Raw genomic sequence first — 21,629 nt, 5'->3', positions numbered from 1 at the left:
CTCACGAGGCGCAAACCAAAAGGAAAAGTTCCGCGGTCCAAACGAGTAGCTTCTTGTCCCCCATCTCCCCTCTCCCCTCAGTATTTTTCGACTTACTCTTTTGTCAAGGGGACCACGCTGCTTTTCCTGAGGGCCTTTTAACATTAGCAAGTCAAATAAGGGTAATACAATAAAACAAAAAGGTTAACTACTTAAAGAATTGACCGGTTTTTTGTTAGACGACCGCATAAAATAAAGAGCTTTCGTGGCAACGTGATCATAATTAGAAAAAATTTCGAATCCTCTATAAATAGTGCAGCTTTGTATGGGTATTATTGAATTTCAATCTCTCTACGACAATAGTAAGAGGTGTAGCTTGTTATGCACCTCCTGCATATTTTCCGCGTCGTCTGATGATAAGTTTCCTAGATTGTGTTCATAACATTTCAGTTGCTGACACGTTTCAGGGAACGAGGTGAGTTAGTCCACTGTCTTTTTTTTCAATATTTCACCGTTCTTAAGCCTTAGGAAACTGCTCTAAAACAGGTGGAGATCCAATGGGGTTTAATTTCTCTCGTGGGTGACATCACCGGGCCTCGTGAAGATCTTTGTGTGGTTGTTATTATCGTTTCGCGGTCTCGAAAACTCTCGATTTTTGTATTTATTCTTCCTCAACGACTGTGTGGTAAAAATTATATACATACATACATTACATATATATATATATGAACTAGAACCACACATGGTAACTGTGAAACGAAGACGCAATGAATTTCTATGCATTTTTGTTATTTTGCGACCGGAAATATATCACGCATAATTCCCTTAGTCACTTGGCAAAAATGAAAGATTTAAGAGCCCGATCACCCAAATGAATTAATATTTGGCTACTAGACGCATTTGCAAAGTTCTCAGGATTGATGAACAGAAACGACGAGAAATGTGTTATGTTATATTGGTTTAGTGTTTGAAACGCATGACCTTAACAAGCCTCACACGTTGTGTGCATAATATAACGTTGTAAACAATAAAAACATTTCTATTCTATGAATCGACTTTGCAAAACATTATGTATTTATTCAAGATAAGCTAAGGGCGGTCATTCATTCGGGCGGTCATTCGAGCTTTACCGAGTACAGTGACGGTGATCGACTGCCAAATGGTGAGTATTTATAGCTGGCTTAAACTGCAAAACTAAGAAACCAAAAAGATAGAATGATTAAGTAGAAGATTGGTATCATTTCGTAAAACGTTGCTCGGGGTCATTTCCAAGTTATCGATGTTGCATCGCATACGTTGTAATTACCTATCGAAAGTGCAACCATTAACTACAATTGTAACCAACCGACTTCAATTTAAAGCCCTATCTAATCCAAAATTGATCTACTCGGCTGATTCAGTTTATTTAAAACCCCTAGTCCAATTTTCGGCTTACTTGAATCAAAAGTTTTTGGGTGAACCACTATAAACTATTTCATGTCTTGACTTTTGGAGCACGAGACGAACTTAGTATCATTTTATCATCATCATCTAGTTGTTATCGTTACCGCGCAATTTCGGGTATGCGGAAACTTTCGAAACCGAAGGAAAAGACTATCGTGCACATTAGCAAAGGCGATGAAAAGTGTCCACTCAGAAAAACAAAAAACAAAAACAAAAAACAGAAAATAAAAGTAAAGGGAAAGTTAAAAAATAATCGAAGTTACCGTAATTACTCGATTAAACGCCGCAGTTTAGAGCAGAAATATTAATAAACGCCCCCCTCGAATAAACGCCGCATCATGATGCGGCGCTTATTCGAACAATAGACTAAAAAAACACATAGCGATAAATGCTTCGATCGCAGTTGGAAATTTGGGGTGAGCCAGATACAAATCCTTGTGAATTTACCAGTTCTGATGTCGAGAAAACATATCCGACATTAGATCTTTATTAACTTTATGTATTGCAGTAGCATTAACATGCAAATTGTGAAATCGAGAACGATATGGAAAATTACTTTTTAGACAAACACTAAGACATTTTTTTCTAAATTCAGATGGTCAGTTGCCATATTATTGTTTGCAAGAAATGAATTGGATTTTAAATGAACGCCGCCCTCGTATAAACGCCGCCCTGGAATGTTTATTGCACTCGAATCGCGAAAAATTTGATAAATGCCGCGGCGTTTAATCGAATCACTCCGAGGAGTGACTGGTGTCTAATGTTACGAGAATGTAGATAAAAAAATGATTGTTAAACAAATTCTCCTGGTCAGCACCATAAGAAATGTATAGGAACAGTATGAAGAATATTCAACATGATCATTAGGCAATAAAGCTAAAACCTCGCCACTCGACTTTAAAACTGAAAACAATTATTTCATATCTCTTTCGTAACGCTTTGAAAGTGCCACGAAACGGAAGACGCCTTGATTTTTTTCTCTCTTGTAACGGCTTAAATTTTCTACTCACTACGTTAAGAGACTGATAATCTGACATCCAGATTCAAACACACGATAAGCTACCTGTTAGACAATGAAGTGTCCATTCAGTTCAGACATTTCAGAAGGTAAAACTGCCCCCCCCCCAAAAAAAAAAGAAAAAAAAAACATGCTTACACTGTGTTTCAAGGAAAAAAAGTAATTAGGCACGAGAGACTAACCGCAAGCACCAAAGGTTAAGATTTGTGGTTTCTTTTTAAATCTGTTTTTATCATTATTATTGTGATTGTTTTTTACACGACTTATCTAGTCACGTCTGTCTGAGTCATCCCGCAAATAAAGGGCTGCGTGGTGTATTTAGCAACAGACCGCACCTTCTTGCGGGTTACCACAATAATAACCCACGCAGGATATTGAAAGAACACGAGAGAAGTTTGTATATCACGAGCCTCCGGCTCGTGATTAACGAACTTATCGAGTGGTTTACTAAGCCAATAAAACTATAAATAGCGCGGTCTACTGCTTTTATAAAATAAACTTAACATGGGTTTACTGATGAAATAAACGTAGGTTTTTGACCGATTAGGGTGCTTGTGGTATTTCAGTAAATTTTTTCACGTGTACTCTATTCCTAAACTTAGGAAGTGGGTGTAAAGTAAAACGCGATGAAAAATGATCTAATAGTCAGCGGTAAGCTCATTTACGGTAAGCAGGAATCCACGTATGTGCATCTATTTCAGTTTCCTTAATAATGATATTAAATATTCGTTTTGATTATTTGGAACTCAATGTGATATTTAGCCCATGCATATCTAAAGGATATATAAAGATAGTATTGTTTATTTGGTTAAGCCTTGGAATTTTGCCAGCCTCCAGAAAAAGCTTATTTTATTCTAAGTACTTTTGTTTTTGCGTTTTCGGGGTGAATAAAATTCGGCGCGAGGCGATTGCTGGGAGTTACTTTAACAAGATGAGAAAATGACATGACAGATAGCTTCCGACGGTGTGACCTGTAGCGTGTCTGAACGTGACCGCTCAACCACGTGACGGTGTATTTTCTGTTTACATTACCGTCGCTAGCCATTCGTAATATATTCGTAGGAACTGTCAATGTTTACAATTAACTCTTGCGAGGATTCAAATGTAAATCTTCTTTACCAGCGACACCCATGAACAAAAAGAGACGAGAAACATTCGCCACCAATCTTAGTACTAAAAACTCTAAAGGTAAGGAAATTTTTTCTTAAATGCTAAATTGCAAAGCTGCTTTTCTATTGTGACGAATTTAATAGCGTCATAACCAAACTACCTCGGAAATCATTAGCTTTGCGAAATTCGTTTAAGGTTTGCTTTCAAAATGTGACGCACTACACCACACTTCGCTAATTTGAAGCAGTGGTGAAGGCCTTCGAAATTTTATTTCGCAATAAGAGTCAGCGGGTAGGCGGAGTGTTCCCGAAATATTGCCTGGTGGTTTGGACTTGAAAATCTAGGCGCCATCTTAACAGTGTCAACATCGAATGCTTTGTCAGCACTTTCTGCAAACTTAAATATCTTGGATAAAAGATGAGATGTTTTGATCGAAATCGAAAATGTACTGCAAAGCTTGGTCCATAAAGATCCATAAAAGCCTTAGATAATTAAAATTTAAAAAAATAACAAGGAAATATTTTTACGAGCATCTAGTTAATATTCAACCGCGACAAATACCCAAACCAAGGTAATTTTTATCTGACATATTATTCCGCTTAGCGATACATCTACTGAAAGGGGCCAACTGATTCGAAACCATACGTGACCTTCGATGCTAAGATTCTATGAACGAGACACTTAAAAAACATTGTTTCACTTTATTTTTTTTCCCCGTGCTAATACGCTATTATTTTCAACTCTGCAAAAAGTCAGAAATAATTTTGTTTTCTATGGGTTTTTTTTGGCATGGTTTTGTTTTGTTTTATTTGTTTTGCAACACAACCACTGATAAAATCCTTTCCGCGAAGGCTCCCTTGTTTTGATCTATATCTCTCTATGCCTAAGGCGAGGGTGGCGAAATGCTTACTTTGATTTTATCTTATATGGCTAATGAGGAAATTTCTAGCCCGTTTCTCGTTACCTTGACCATAAAAATTAATTTGTAATTAAAAATGTTCTCTCTAAAAACTCATAAGATTTGTAAAAGTTTTAAAATAGACCTGGAAGTAGCTGCTACTGAGTTTTACCTCAAAATAGCATTTCTAAGTTACTTGAGTCAGTGCTGTGGCCCTAGGGAAGGCGTTGTGTTAACGGGAATCTTAAGGAGTGATTAACTCCCGAAAATAATTTTTGCACAAGGAAACACTTTTCGATCTAGCAAAAGAAAACGTGTTGCTTCCTTTTTACGCTCAAATTTCCCCTAAGAGTGCATTTGAGCAGATACGTTTGTAGAATTTGCTTGAATATTTGGCATTATGATCGATCTTTACTTTATTAGTCAAGAATGTTTTTGGCAATTAGAGCAGAAAAACGTTTCTGTTGATAAAATCAAAGGCAAAATGATACCCTGCGTGAGGAGCCCTCGACAAGAACGCAAGTTACACGTGCGTGAGAGAGCAGAAACGCGAGCGTAACTACTGGCTCGCGCGTGTTCGACTCAATCCCTCGCGTCCGCGCGTGTCTGGTGTGTTGTGATTTCTTTGACACAAGGTCTTTTTTATTGTATTATGTAAACCTAAACGTCATTTCAGCTGTTGCCATTATTTTGGTTCTTTTTTTTTTTTGTTTTTTTTTTGCCTTTTTGGTTTTTCGGTTTTTTTGTTTTATTTTTTTGTGTTTCACTCAAGAATGTTTTTTGGCGATCAGAAAAGAAAAGCATGTCTGTTGATATCAATTAAAAGCCTTAATGATGGCACATAGATAGAAGGAAAATAACAGAGGCAGGAAAGAACAGATCTTGCTTGAACGTAAGCTTATCCTCAGTGAATATGAAGAAAAGGTTGCAGCCGTCTAGGTTCCCCTCTCTTTCATATCTGAAGGTGTTCCTATTCAAACTTTTTTTTTATTACATGTAGTCACATTTCTTTTTGAGGAAAGGAGAAGAACTAATTTCACTTTCTGGTAAATCAGTAAAAATAAGCGGTGATTTGGCGTTCCTGTCTTGTCTACCATGCTCGTGATCTAAGGATGTGTGAAGGAATTGCTAAGTTGCTTCAAGTGACGTAATGAAAACTTGATACGCGTCTCAAATTTAGCAAATTGCACAGTCAGGTTCTAATCTTCACAAATATATCTCCGATTATCTAAGGTAAGTTGTCATTTCTCTGAGACATATTATTTATTCAGTGCTTCGTGTTCAAAGCAAACATCAAAACCCACTTCCCAATTATTGAATAACCGTCACGATCAACATTGAATGTAAGAGTATATTGAAAGCTACGAACCGTGAAAGGTTAATGTGTATTGAACCATCTTAAGTGGACGGGTGGCTCTCCTTCCTTCCAAAATTTGCGCTTCTCTGATGAAGTAGCATCGTGGGCGGGAGGCAAGCAGTGCTATCATTGCCCTGGAATTTTATTTCATAGTGGGCTCGAGCCTTGAACATTTCCTTCTGAATTTGGAAACCTCTTCACGAAAAACGTCACTAGTTAATTTATAGTCAGTCACGCAACACTGCATCATTCATGACTAACACGATATTGAAATTTTCTTCATTTGAATCTTGGTTAACCAGAGCGACAAGAGAACTGAAAGATTTCCGCTATTGCGTTTTATTTATGGCTTAGTTTAAAGTATTCATATTTTGGCCGTCTTTCTCCAGTATATCCTGTATATAAATTTGACGAACTTATCAATATGCATTCGTTATCGGTCTGCGTATGCAGAGCAAAGCATAGCTAAAAATAACTTTTCATAAAAGCTGTGCAAAGGTCGTAAAAGAGCCCTTTGAGGCTCGTTTTAAAAAACGCGTTGCAGACTTGATCAATCCGAAAATACGATCCTAGTTCCATCCACACATCTCGATAAGTCGAGACAGCTATCCTTCTCTTGAAACGCAAATCTCGATTGGTCATAATTTTAAATTCTTGGTACCATATTTGGTATTGCCATTGAGTGCTCTGTCAGCGCTTTTGAGAACCATTTTGACTTGAAACAAAGATGAGGAGTTATGAACTCAAGATTTTCGCAGCATTGTGTGGAAAAAGCCTACGCCGATGAAATATTCCAGGTCGCTAGCTGAATTTGTCGGTCAGTTACAAGTAGCTAGTTCATGTTATTCATATCATGCATGGCATCTGACTTGTGCAATTAATCTGTCTGAGCATATTTCCGCAAGTGATACATCCTGGCAAAAGAGGCCAACGAATTCGAAACCTCTCACGATCCTATGATTCTGTGAATGAAATTATCTAAAGAAGTTGTTATTTTTTTCGTTTATTTATCAGATGCTTAAATTTTTATTTTCAATGTTGCATAATATCAGAGTATATTTCGTGATGCGACTCAATCATTTACAATAATTTGGCCTTAAAGGCCATTTTGTTATGTTTACAGATAAGCAATATTTAGATCTTTAGATGCCTAACGTGACAGGCTAAATGCTTGGCGGAAACATCAACTAATATGGGAATTCATGAAAATGCCAACCATAACTCGTTACGCTTCTTTTGTTAATTAGCAGTAAAAGCATTAGTTGCTGTTTTGTTTTTATCAAAGAATTGACCAAATTAGCAAAGTTTTACGCAGCTGTTCCTCCTCTCCTAAAATCATTGCTCTTAAAGGTTCCTTTTGATATCCAAACTGGAAGTCGCTGCTAAAAAGTTTGACCTCTACCCAAATTGCCGACTTGCCGACTCAAATCAATACAGGAGCTCCAAGGAAAGTAAAGCATGCGAGGCTCCTAAAAGATGATCCACATAAATCTTCTCCCTACAATTTTTTTACATTATCCAGCAAACTGGTGATGTGAATAGACAGACTTAGCAGCACGAAATTGCGACCTAGATATGACGTGAAAATTCCATCCACTTTACTGCCTTTCGTCACGTTCACTTTCATTTCGTTTCATGCATTTTATTTCATCTCATTTTGCCTCACTTTCGACTCCATTTCAGTGCTTTTTTTTGTCTCATTGCATGTTAATTCATTGTTTCATCATTTTTTATCGTTTTAGAAAGTTCTGCTCGGAAGCCGAACAACATTTCGTTCTAAATATAGTGCAGTAAATATATACAGTTGTTTGCGGAGTACTCCCTTCGATTTCCAAACTGATATCAATGTCTTTGATCCCAATAAAATTTTTTATTTGTCTCTAGATTTGTGAAGCTGTCATGACTTTGCTAGCATTTGGATTTGAAGAAGTTGCCAAATAGGTGAGTGTCTTTTTTCTTTCTTAGCTACGAATTAGGCTACGATGTGTTCATTTTTTTTGAGTCGCTGAAAACTGCAGTTTGATGGAAGAAAAATCTACACGGAACCTCGTCAAATATTAAAGACGAATTATTAAACCTCCTGAGAAGCTATTAAAATAGAGATAAAATCATAACAAAGATGGAAAAAGAATGATTTTACTTGGAAAAGTTAAGAATTATCGTAGAGTATGGAGTATGTTGTAATGGAAAATGGGAAGGGGGGGGGGGGGAGAGGTGGGATATGAAATGTAGAAATACATGTAAGTATTTGTCAACTATGATTTTGTCCATTCAAACGTTGCAAGACATCCTCGTCTCACTGAGCGTGTACAACTGATGGAGGTTTGTGTTAGTGATATTGGGGCTTTTCCAAATTGGAAACTGTATAAATCATTTGGAGACAGCGTGACGAACATGCGTGATTCTTTTTTATGGGATATCGTAGAAGCCATAATTTCCTTAATTAAGATGCATTGAAATGACTAATTTTCCTTGCAGTCATCCTTGTTTTGTTGTCCTTGAACAATGCAGATATTTAGTAGTTTGTTGTCGTTAGACAATATCTCTTTAGCTGGCTTGGTAGTAACGCTCCTTGTCACGCAACACCGTGACTGTCGATTATCGATTATAAAACTTCGCCCAAAGATTGTATGCCCAACGATAACCAGTTCGCAAGAAACATAAAAGACTCTTACGCAAGCAATACCTCAAAATTAATTAAAAATTTGATTACGTTTGCAAAATGACGAGTTCATTGGTTAATTCTGCTTCAAAGCATTACTTGCTACATGAACCCTTAGCAAAAAGTCGTATTGGACTATGCCATATTTTACAACATTCGGTGATCGTACGAAGAATTCTTCAATTTATTAATTTATCAATTAATTTATTTTTGAGATGTAAATCGACAGTTAAAATTGCGATTTACTTCCCCATAGTGTTCACAGGATTACTTGATCATGAGATACCCTTGATTTTGTCACGTTTATAAATGGAAAACTTCAAATCTTTCCAGTTGTGTACAAGATTTCAGGGAATCATGAGGTTTTCACGAACTGAGAAAAAAATTCACGAGTCACCAATATTTTAGGAGGCATATCACGTCTTATGCTGTTTTGATTTAAAGAGGTGATACAAACCTTGTGCTAGAACCCAGTCAGTATGAGAAACGACTGCCTTGTCGATGTCATAGAATATGACAGTTTTAATACACGGCCATTCACCGCTGTTGCCTTTTTTTCCTCATTATTTTAATATTTGTTCCAAGGGAGAGGCAGTTAGTTGATCAACCCGGCACTTGGGTAGGGTATTTGAACGCAATTTTGGCCATAGGGAGGCGGGAATTTGTCGGAATTTGGACAAACCATCAAAATTTCGGGTGGGTTGCCCGGGGGTTGCCCGTGTGGGGGGTGTTGAAACTTCGTATAGATCGACCGTGATATAGAACCCAGCTAATCATTCGAACACGGGTAACTCGAGCCCCCCCGATAACCTGAATAAGACTCGATTTTTCTTGACCCGATTTTTTCCGTCATTTACTCTCGGCTGTCTCGAACCCGCGCTTATTCGAACCATTTGTTTATGTTTGGAGTTCGAATTAGCGGGGTTCTACTGTATATGAGCGACAATTTTTCTTTACACTTAAGCTCAACTTGCTCCAACTTTACTGAGCAATTTGCTTGAATGTTTGGCATAGTTATGTATTCAATAATGTGTTTGGCCGTCAGAGCAGAACATTCTGTCTGTTGATAAAACATTCTTATGTCTATTGATAACGCGCGTGACAGCCTCTCGAGAGGAAGCAGGCATGATGATCTTAATCACTCGCGCGGGCCCGCGTAAATAAAGTGCCTTCAAGACAAGCTTCATGATAAGAGGCTAGTGACCGTTGTGTTGCAGAAGATATTGTTATGTTGTTACAACACTTCAAACTCATTGTGATTTTTTAACGAAATGGAAGGGTGGGAATGTACAGCAACTACTAGGGAGGACTATTCATCGGTGAATCGAGATTTTGACCACATTTTAATATTTCAAGCCGCACATTGACCTTTGAGGGCTTCTGATGACTCATCTCATGCATCAGCCTTTTACTACTAATTCAGCATGACTGTGATTCTTCAGAAAGGAATTCGGACTTGCATTTCATCGAGGGCCAGCTGTTTGAGGGAAACACAGGGAAGCAATATACTTAATTGTTCCAGCATCTGGGATATGAAGAACAGTATTGATGTTTCAGTTGATTTAAAGCAGTTGCAACCGTAGAAGCCGATGAAAGGCGCTTGTCTATCAGAACGGAAGTGTTTTTTCCGCATTTTTTTTTCTTTTTTCAAGTTGCGAGCACGTAATAATTCTTTTTTCGCTGAGAATGGACAACCGAAATGACAGATTTAAGAAGAAAAAAAACCCTCGAACTGGGGAACGAAAATATTATGTGATTTAGCAGTATTAGTCATAATGCACAGATTATAAATATTATTCTGAAATATGGTTATGAAATAATAGAATTACGTAGCCCGTATCTTAGCAATAATAGAGTGTTACAACAATTCTTCTTAATGTGACAGTCATATGAAAAATATTTGTATAGTGGTCGCAAAATCCTCCATACGTCACGCTTTGGGTAGCTTTTCGGTCCAGTCCGTTTAATCAATCAATTTTCTCAATGCTAAATGGCACTAAACTGACTGGTTGCAATCATTTGTCAGCGATGACCTCTTTCTTAATTCCTGTTCCTGTTCAAACTGATTTTTACTACACGCTAATCTCTTTGGCGTTTCTTGTACATACACAGTACAAGGACAACTTACAAGTGTTCATGATGATCGAAAGAGTTGCTCATTTGCGCCTGACAAGTAAAATAATGAAAACATGATAGTAATTTGCACCGTCACTCTCTCAGTTGTCTCCGATAATCATAACCCTCGATAAATATTTCTCGGATTAACTCAGGTGAGTTATCATCCCTCTTAGTAAACATATTCTTCATATTTTCTGGATGAAATTCATCGTGGAAACACCAACCATCAAAACCCACGTCCTGCACCTGGAAAAATCGTTGTGATCTGTGGGAGTATTTACGCTACAAAACCGTCAAATCCAAAATGCAAATCGCATTGGTTCAAGTGAGCGGGTGTCTTTTTTCCCCCAGCCGGAATTTATGCTTAGCTGATGAAATGATATCCTGGGCGGGCGATAAGATGAGCTACCCTTTTCGCCGGAATCTCGGACCTTGGATCTTTCCATCAAAATTTCATCGTGATGTTAATCAACGTCACGCAACACGCCACAACGCTTGTGACAAACGCGGTGTATAAGCTTTCCCTGTTTGAATCTCTCTTCACCAGACGAGCAAAAGACTGAAGGATTTCCGTTATTTCTGGTCTTATTCATGTCTAATTCTAAGTTTTTTTTTATATTTAGGCTCACTATCGCTTAAATACCCTGCATTCAAAATTAATCCTGTAAATTTCGCGGAACTTGTAAACTGCCACCTCATTCTTCCGCGCGGTCTGCGCATTTGTAGGAAGTCATGATTGAAAATAGGTCTTTTAAGCAGTGTAAAGCTGCGTAAAAAGAGCCTGAAAGCATGTTCCAGCATCATCATTCCATACAAGCGATCTAATCACAATTATTAACACTTATCATAAGTGAAAACACATCTCGATTATTGGTTGGCTCACGATCGACCCACTCTTAAGACGAGAATCCTAATTGGTCGAAGCAACTTCCGCTCTGTTTGAACAAGACTTGAGAGGTCACGACTGAATAACATTTTAAACGCTCTTTCAAGCTCTGCAACGAATCTTCCATGTACTTAGGATGAAGTTTATTGTTTTCTATGTGGGATCGCGAAGTTCGGCGTAGGTCCTTTAGCTAAATTTAACCATTGTGAACACACTTGGGCGACATTATAGTATTTTGGTTCGTAGGTGTCAAGATTCTTGCATGATGTTTCATTGATGTTATGAAATTTAATTTGCGTAGGTGATGGCATCCGTCGCTTGGGTTGTGAAGAACGTATATGCGCACTAATTTTGAAAGTGCAATATCTCCCTCAAGGGATGTACCGGGAGAAACACGTCGGTAGTGCTTGCTACGGAGAATCCCTAACATTCGAAGGACACGAGGAAGTTGGGAGAATAATCGAGGAATCACCACCAAGAGCGCCGAAATGAGTAAGTGAATTAATATTAAACGTAAAATATTCTGTGAACCGTTTCACACCTCTTCAAAAAAATTAGATTCAGTCGAATTATTCTCGAGGTAGTCGATTGGAATCCGTTTTGGTCACCTTGGGCAATATTTCCGCACAACCCCGTACTTCATTATGCAGAAACATCTTGGAAAAATAAAACTGGAGAAAACGATGGAATATCTTTGAGACTACGACTTTGTTTTAGAATAGTATGGGATTATCAGAAAATCTTTCCCCTTTTGGACTTAACTGTCGTCATTGATTCTTTTCCATTGAGCGATATTTTAGCAGGGGACGTAAGATTGCGCGTCGATTGCGTGTGTCTTTGACCTAATTTAAGCCGTATACCAGAGAAGTGACACTTCAAAGCGTTCTCGCTCAATCGGATAATTACTACCACTTTTATTTTTGTGGTTTCTCAAAACGCAAATAACCAAATATGTATAAAGAATGCATGAAATGACTTCGCCATATACCTTTGAAACGTAAGACCACAGCCGAAATCCGCTGTAAATTAAAATTATGTTTAACATAGCTCGCTTGCTTGTCCTACTGATAAGCTTCGTTTGAGCCAAGACGGTCTGTCTCTATTTTCTTATGGTTGCGTGTAGACATTTGATTTCAAAAAAGTTGACACAAAAATATGCGTTTGTAATAAACGATGACAACTCAAGGCTCACTAGGTACACGTACACAATAGCCACCATTAACACGTGGTGAATTATGAAACTTATGTTCGCTTTGTGGAAGAAAAGGACGGTCATAACAAAGGTTTTTAATAAAGAACAAGGAATGTGCATCACTAATTATGTATTTGGACGAGCATTCCCATAAAGCCATTGCGTCCCTTCGTTCGTGGATCACATGCTTTTAAGGGGTCACCGTTTTAGCAAATGAGCTTTCATCACGACGTGCGCAGTTCCAATTCGTTGCGAAGTTCCCGTCCAGTTTTGTAGAGAGTTCCTTTTGCCAAACTTCCGTAATTCAGTCGAAGAAACTAATGAAGAAAATTGACCCCCTCTCAACTGATTCTTCTCCTTCCGGTCATCTGTCCTTCAAAAATAGCAGTGTTGCAGTCGTTCAGAGGAAAAATGGAATTTTAACAACATTTTGAAGATCAAAACTCTTCTCCAAGTCTTTGATTTTTGTTAAGCTAAGACCACCACTGAAACTTTGGTATTTTACTTGGTTTCTCTTGATTCTCTTTTTGTAAGCGAATTTTCCAGGATAACTAGTTTGAAGAACCAGATTTTCATCGAAAATTAAGAACTGATTCATGCTTAGCTTGCGAATGTCGGGGTGTAGATGCACTTGCGGTATTAGAAGAGCACTAGAGAAGCGGAAGAGTCGCTCGTAGGCGAAAGAGCACAACTTACCAACAAATTTTCACAGTGACATTGGAATCCGACCAGTTACATATTTTGATATTCCGGGTTTTTTTTTTTTTTTGCTGTTCGTGTGTCAACCATGATTTATCAATGGAATTTAAAATGCACTTTTCATTTCATTTCCTCGAAATCTCATGAAAAGCTTTGATAGCTGCAAAGCATAACTTTCCTTGATTTTCGGAATGATATCGATGTTATATGTAATCTTAGATGTAACATTACATTTAGACTTTGAAATGCTTAGCAACTTTCATGACCGTGCGAGTTTTACAAGTTTTCAAGCCTTATTTATATGATCAATAACATCACTGTCAGTGGAGGAGGTGGTGCGTCACGCGGATGTCAGAGAAGACTCCAGAAAAACAAACAAAGGAAAAAAAACAAACTATCATAACAATGAGTTGCTCTTCCGGTTAAGATTATAAGTACAAAGTCTGGTTTGCTCAGTGGATCAATGACGGTTGTTGTTTAGAGAAGGAGAAACCATAGATATTTAACGAAGATTTCAAGATGTCTAAAGTGAAAATGGCTTCTTTAACGTGATCAATTAAGTTGTTGGCTCTTTTTTTTTTTCAACGACGGCTTGGACTTTCCGTTGACTGAGCAATTGAGAGGCTCTATTTTCTGGAAAAGTGCCCTACAGCGGACCCACTCACTTACTTGGCATTGTTTCAAATCCTTGTTTTTACCTAAGAACATTCATGGTATGAGAGCATTAGAACTTGTCTGAACTTATACTCTGTTGGTGACGACTAACTCCTCCCTCCGTTCCCATTGAAATTGAAAACCATGATTTCTCCCTTCCCCCCTTCCCCCCCCTTTCCCCCTCCCCCCCCCTTTAAAAAAAAAAAGACAAAATACCTTAGCTTTCGTTTTGGGGGCTTCACGCATGAATAGACAGTTTTAACCAGAGGCTTTTGGTACGTGGCTCTGTTCAAAAAGATTTCAGTTGTAGGAAACACAAATGCGTACTCGAGTGATTTGTTGCTTTCCGCCCGTAAAGTCTTCGTTTAACCCTTTGACTCCTAAGAGTGACGAGCATCTAATTTCTCCTTACAATATCACTCCTGAATCAAACATTAAGGTCAGGAGAATAAAAGATATGATCACCAACTAAAGGAGCTTGTGATTTTTTAAACAAATTCTCCTTGTAAGCCTCTTAGGAAATAAGCAGAGAACAGTAGGGAGAAAAGGGATGTAACGAGTTAGTCCACATGAATGAGAAAAATATAAGTAACTTTCTCCAAGTTATTTGTTGTATCTTTTCTTAGCTGCAGCTCTATCTTCTCATGAGTTATTTGAGATGTTGCAGTCGCTGTCTGAGAAACAACCCGAGGAGGTGCATAGGAAAGACTGGGGCGTAGGTTCGGAAATATATTGTACCGTTGAAGAAGGTAGGTTTTAAACTGAGGAGGGAGGGGTAGGTAGGTAGGCAGGTTACACTTAACTACAGTTAAGGAGCTTAAGTAGCTGTCGGTGGGTAAACCCTCGAGTGTGTGCAGGTCATCAAGTATTCTGGTATTCGTTTGTACTTCTTGCAAGAGAAAGGAAATTAACGAATTAACTGTCTTGTCCACGAACAGAAACGTTGACCCTTGCACGGCTCGAACCCAGGACTTTCGATGCCGAGTCCAATACGCTTTCCTCATGGGCGGGTCAAGGAAGTAAAGTTTCATTGGCCAGAAAAAAGGGTCAAGGCTTGACCGGCTTTTTCTTTGCTTAGAAGTAGTATTACAACGAATGAAAAAAATGATCTCATTATCTGAATTTCTGTTTTTGTATTTCCTTAGACGCAGCAACATCTCCAAGCAGTTTACCTCAGCCAGTACAACCAGTAGCTGAAGAACAGCTAGAGGAGGTGTTTTGTGTGAAATGGGGTTCAGCTTCTGATATGCACTGGCAACTGGACGATACTAAAAGCGCTATTTACAAGTATCTGTTAGAGTACGGTCAAGGAGAATTTCCATCCCACAAGAAAATTCTAAAACAGCTAAAAAAGAACCTGGCGCGGTTTAAAGATGAGGATCAACTCCGTGACACAATGACGAGCGTGACGGAAGAAAGGTCGAGCACTTTTCACGCACTCATCGCTGAGGTCGCGAGTCACGTAATCGTTGCAACCGTGCGTTTGAAACAGCCAGGTCTGCGAAAGTTTTACTCCAATGGCATCGGAAAGCACGTAATGACTTCTGTGGAGAGGAAACATTCTTGTTTGATAGAGATACTTGACGACAAGACACAGGCTACCTCCAGTGACGAGATCGAAACTTGCTTTGACAGTGCCTTAGCAGAGTTTGAGAAGATCTCGGATGTTTTCAAAACACATGTTAGTATTTAAATTGAATTAGTACAACACACTATGAGGGGGAAGGGGTGTAGAGGATATTGATGGAGAAGGGATGTGCCATCAATAAAGATGAATATAGAGCGCAGCTCCCCATCCTCAGATATTCATCAAAATTTTGTTTACGAATTTTGAGGTACAGGATCCGTAATAGCAGTGGACCTCATTGGGTTCACAATATATGCTGGTTTCCAAAAGAATAACTTAATGCTTTCAAGCTGAAAAGTTCCCTCATCTTCGTTACACAAGCGGTCATGAAATCACGATCTATCTCGGTTTCTATAGCAACAAGGGACTGTAAGTATCACCATTACCCCAAGTTCACCTTCCTTCGTCCCTCATTCCTCAATTTCCTTGACCCTCACAATTCAATGGTGCCTGTTTATAATCGTGGGTGGAGAGACGCATTGTGATATTCAGGTGTCACTCTCCCCTAAGAACACGTAAAAAGAAAGCAAGAAAAAAAAGATAAAGCAAAACAAAAAAAAGTAAACCGCCTATGGGACCAGACCCATTCTCACAGCACTAACCGCTAACATCACACCACATCACCCTAGCTTTATTGTAGATGATCGCCCATGTCGCGAAAACACGGTGCCAAACAGCTATTGAAGAATGGAAGATTATTAACTACGGACGGTGTTTACTTTGCAGATGGGTTCTCCAAAAATTGTGGACGAAAAGGTTTGGCGCGAAAGGAGCTGGAAACGAACCTTCCCTGAACTGTCAGCGGATCGCAGTGAGAGCACATGGATTAAGAACACGCAGATATGCGTATGCATGGGCGATGTGACGAAAGAAACAACTGACTCTTTGTTGATCATAAATACAAATACACTGGAGCTGAAGAAAGGTGGTCAGTTAAACAAAAGTCTCGACCATGCTGCTGGCCCTACTGTCCGAAATGAGTGCAAGCACATCATCTCCAGAGATGGTGCGCAACTTCCCGGCAACATAGTAATGACAGGAGGTGGGGATCTCCCCTCTAAGAACATAATACATGTCATCGCTTACCCAGGCTCTCCGCAGATCCTGGATCTTCAGATGGGAGTGAAAATGGGTCTAAAGTTCGCAGACGAAAGAGGAATGGGTTCTATAGTTCTACCAGCGATAGGCGCGGGGGCCATGGGACTGTCACCATCAAACTCGGCCCGGGTTCTTTCAAGGGGAATTCTAAGCTTTCTTGAGACGCCCCCACGGACCATCAGAGAGATAAGAATTGTCCTATTCAACGCAGATCTATTGTCGACGTTTCGCGATGAGTTGAAAAACGAATTCGCCCCCATTCAAGCCCTTGAGGGCTTTTCCCCGCTTTCTATGCCTGCTGAGGAAGAAGACTGTATGACTGAGATGACACCTTCGGTGGTCGAATTTCCCAAAGAGTGCGGAAACACTCCGCCGACTAAGACGGCAGAGTTTCGAGTGTATGGAAAAGATAGGAAGTGCGTTACCACTGTCATAAACAGTTTGCGTGGCAAGTTTATGAAATATTGCACAGTACAAAAAGTAACTCACAAAGAGATTCCTCGGTTGATTCAAAGCTGCTGGGCGTGGCTTCGACACGTGGCATCAAAACATGACACGGATATTAAAAAAGATGAGCAAAACAGAACTCTTATAGTAGGCGGCAATTCAGACGATGTTTGTGTGGTTGTGAGTTGTATTCGGCAGAAAATCGATCAGCTCATCGAGAATCAGCAAGTACTTGAAAAACGTAAATTGATGACGCAGTACATGCGGTGGCATTATGTTATCCTTGACCAGGAAATTCCTGTCAACGAGGTAGTCAGCTCAATGATAGAAGAGGCGTGGACTAAGAAACAAGATGGAGTTGCATTCTGTATGAGTAATAACACTTACAAAGTGAATTTTAAGTCCATGACTGTTGTGTCGAGCGACATGAAATACCAACCACTCCGGCTGAGTCGGAAGTTATTTACAGAAACCGGTATGCTCTCTTCCTTACCCCTTTAACACTCAAGATCTGATTATTAATTCTCCCCTCTAGCTGCAACACGTTTCCTTGTAAATTAGATTCAAGAATTTGGCTTTAGATCAATATTGCAAACTCTTCCTGATAAGTTTGATAATTTTCATCACCCGTTTGCTGGATAATGTATGGATCTTATAGGGAGAAGTTACATTTTAATCACTCACGGAAGTTAAAGGGTTTAGCTGCTTTATATTGTGGGTGCTAGGTAGTCTTGCGCAATCATTGTTTGTTCTCGTCACGAAACGCATTTTGATAGCTTCTTATCGGCGCCATTTTGCCTTTTGTTATCATATAAAGCAAATAGTTCTCATTTTGCCGTGGGTCTGTACAGTAACGGGACTCAGGAGAGGTCAAAAGGCTATAAGGACATCAGTGACACACTCGGCTACGCCTTGTGTGCCGCTTCGTTGTTCTTATCACATTTTGATGTCATCTGTGATCTATTATTGAAAACGCGCACGGCAACATGGAATGTATTTGTAAACTATAAGAGATACTTCTTTTTCAGGTGTTGTCACTCCAGATTCTTGGTCAACGCAACCTTTCTTCGCAGACGGAAAACCATTTCCAGTTGCCATGTTTACCGTTGCCCCTTCCGCAGACATGGAGTACCAAAGCGTTGCCAACACGTTTTATAGCACTGGTGGCCCGGGTACGATAGTCAGCATCGAGCGTGTTCAGAATCCATGTCTTTACACGCAGTACATCGCTTATAAGCAGGAGGTTGAGCGGACAAACAGTCGATTCGATCGATACGTAAGAAACGAGTTACAACTGTTTCACGGGACGAAAGGTTCGAATGTTAACTCCATTAACAGGCAAGGATTCAACAGAACCTTTTCTGGAACGATGCACGGTTAGTTTGCTGATTGTATGTCATTTATATTCTTTAAGGGCACCAGATTTTGATCTTGACTGAGTTCCATAATTTCTCAGAGAGGACCCATATTCATATTCGAGCTAAAGACTCCAAGAATTTCCGAAGAGCTCCGACACCACCTCCTTCCCAAGACCCCCCCTTATCAAACCGGACGTTTTCGGAAACAAAACCATCAATCACATGGGCATTTCTTCTTCTGTATTCCTTAGACTTTATCTCAAATTATTCTTGCTAGGCGTGAGAAAGTGGTAAGCAGACTTGAAAAAGCGTTAGTTTGGAGATTTTAATCCATTGTGGTCAGATTTAGCCGGTTTTAAATTTCAATTCTGTTTGTTTTGTTTCAGGAGCGGCCTTTGGCAATGGGGTGTACTTCGCATCTAGAGCGTCCTATTCTAAGGGCTACACGGCCCCGGATAAAAATGGACTGAGACACATGTATCTGGCTCGAGTCGTTGTGGGTTTTTACACCTTAGGACAGAGAGGGCTACTTGTTCCTCCCGCGATATCCAGTCATGAACCAGAAGTTCTTTTTGATTCTGTAGTGGACAACACGGAAAATCCATCCGTTTTCGTTGTATTTCGAGACGCGCAATGCTATCCGGAATATCTCATCACTTTTAAGACTTGAGTCAACCATCACAGTAGCTTTCATACTTCTCATTATTGCGTGACTAAACACGGCTGTTGCGTGACTTCATTCTTTTCAATCCAGTCGTAACGCAATCTTCTACAAACGTTGAAACAAGCGCAGTTGTGTTGTTTCGTGTTGTTGTTGCCCTCCTAAAATACTATGATATTCCAAAGTTCAGAATTAACAATCCTCATGGAATTTTTTTTTCCTGTTTGGAGAAATGCTGTTGTTAAATAATCTCCTTGTTACAACAACTTCATGTTTAAAAGCAATCAAAATATTAGGTATTATCTTTAAACAATTGCAAAACACTGGGTGTAGGAAAAAGAGAATTGGGAGAGATAAAATAAAAACAAAAGTTTAAAAAATCCCTTTGTATTCTTTTAGCTACAATTTAACTAATATCATAACCTAATAATACAAAACTATTTACCAAAGTGGAGGTAAATATTCACCACTTTCACTGATAATTAGGTGAATAATTTTTGGTATATACCACACAGAAACCAAAAAGTAGTTTTGTCAATATACCAGAAAAAAAGGTTGGAGACTAAACTCTTGACATGCAATTTTGTCTCCTCAGCTGTTTGTATGTAGGTGGATAGTACTGGCTAATCATGACTTCCAAACAGGCCACTCATAGGGCAAAACACATTATTAACCTGTGTGGTGTACACTAACTAAGGGTGTTATGATATCTCAATATTTTACTAGCCTGCCTTGATTAGTTTGGCTATATGCAGGCCAGCCCAGTGTGTTAAGTGTAGATTAAAGAATAAAGAACCTATTTCAATTTTGTAATAATGTACATGCAAAAATTACAAGCTTTTGATTGGCTGAAAATGAGAGCATTCTTACATAACACACGACCAAATCGCATGAAGGGTGAGCACCCTTTCTAAATTTTTTCTGTTTTGACTCTTTGTGATGTATTTTTTCATGTACATTTTTAACAAGTAACAACATGATTTCCCTTGCAATTTGGTGTAATAAGCTCTTGGAAACGGCTTGTGCAATTTTACTGTCTTTGAAAAATTTACTTGTTCTTGCAAACACCAAATTTCACATGAAATCATGTTATTACCTATATTGATTCAACTTTTAAAAGCATCGATTTCTGATGGGTTAAGTTAGTTGTTCAGGGAAGAATTTTCAACCACTCATCATGCGGAAATTTGTCTTCAGCCAAATTTTACAATGAAAATATACTTTTTAGTATATTGGACATACTGTACAACCCAGTTACAAGTGTGAATCCCACTTTGGCTTCATAAATTATCACAGGATTCGTCTCATAATTATTTCAAGTTTATAACCATTCAAACACATACATAAACAATTAACCTTCTAATCCCTGAGTATCTAGCATCTAATTTCTCCCAACAGTATAACTGCTACATTGCACAGTAAGGTCATGAGAATAAAAGAAATGATCACTGACTTAATATTCTCTTGATTGATAAACAAATTCTCCTTGTCAGCACCTTAGGAATTGTATAGAAAACAGTATGGAGAATTTGCATACTGATGTTAGGGTGTAAAGGGTCAAAGCCAACTGGTATGCCTTCCTCATAGCCGACATTTCAAGCATAATTTATCGCATAAAATTCAAATTTGAATGACTATGTACATAGATAATAGACTCCATTTGACGTAAAAATATGCTCAGATATTTTTCTGTGGACATAACCTGTTCTGAGAAGCAATTTTTTGTTAGAATAAAGTTTGAAGAAAACTGTGAACTAATAAGGACAATTAATGTCTCTCCACAAGTATTAAGGAGGGTAATTTCGAGCCAGTTGGAAGCTATAAGTTAAAGTTATCTTTCCAATATATTTACCTTTTGGATATCACACATAACTTGATGTTTTCAAATGACTTACCCTTGAAGAATTTTCAAATTCTCTCCCAATTTGAGCTAACTTGGTAAAGGGAAGACTTTCATCACATCTCATGCAATATCATTCTTGGGATATCACCTCATATTCCTCAGTTTTAGTTGGGGTACATCCAGTCACATGATGTAATTGAACAAATCACATATAAGCAAGAAACATTTAATGGAATATACTTGTGGTTCTTTGTCTGAGTAGAATACATGGGAGATGATATAAGTTTGCTTCAATAGCAAATATTAAAGAAAAACTACAATTTTTTTTCTTTAGTTCTCCTGGTAATGTTATGGTCACCTCTCACCTAGCCAACAGAATAACACTCAGAAGAGTGACACCTTCCATTCCTTTCTCAGGTAGGGTAGAGGGAAAAAACAGGAGATGCTTGCTAGTTCAGTCATATTTGTAATGATAAAACTGGTTTGATCAGTTTTTGCAGATTTCAAAAATTTATTTGTGCCACATTCCCTGCAAAAATGGTCTGAGCATATGCACTTTGTATGATCTGTACAACTGAA

General features: G+C 38.7%; 1 protein-coding gene across 6 annotated transcripts; it reads left to right on the top strand.

The window, feature by feature from the left end:
* The first annotated feature begins 345 nt into the window (after positions 1 to 345).
* On the top strand, positions 346 to 20,974 carry LOC131788968 (protein mono-ADP-ribosyltransferase PARP14). Of its 6 annotated transcripts, none has more exons than XM_059106054.2 (8): positions 346 to 454; positions 7,690 to 7,746; positions 11,773 to 11,963; positions 14,643 to 14,765; positions 15,162 to 15,697; positions 16,370 to 17,663; positions 18,217 to 18,564; positions 18,933 to 20,974. In XM_059106054.2, the coding sequence occupies exons 3-8, from the start codon at positions 11,960 to 11,962 to the stop codon at positions 19,214 to 19,216; spliced, it is 2,589 nt and encodes an 862-aa protein (XP_058962037.2). In that variant the 5' UTR covers positions 346 to 454; positions 7,690 to 7,746; positions 11,773 to 11,959; the 3' UTR covers positions 19,217 to 20,974. The 6 variants fall into 6 exon arrangements, with proteins under 6 accessions (XP_058962037.2, XP_058962035.2, XP_058962038.2 ...); XM_059106052.2 differs by lacking the exon at positions 346 to 454 and adding an exon at positions 3,502 to 3,628; XM_059106055.2 differs by lacking the exon at positions 346 to 454 and adding an exon at positions 5,619 to 5,681.
* Positions 20,975 to 21,629: the final 655 nt, after the last annotated feature.

This window comes from Pocillopora verrucosa, chromosome 5, assembly GCF_036669915.1.
Source record: "Pocillopora verrucosa isolate sample1 chromosome 5, ASM3666991v2, whole genome shotgun sequence".
In the NCBI taxonomy this organism is placed as follows: domain Eukaryota; kingdom Metazoa; phylum Cnidaria; class Anthozoa; order Scleractinia; family Pocilloporidae; genus Pocillopora; species Pocillopora verrucosa.
Note: the sequence above shows the minus strand (reverse complement) of the source record. Positions and strands in the feature narration are given on the sequence as shown.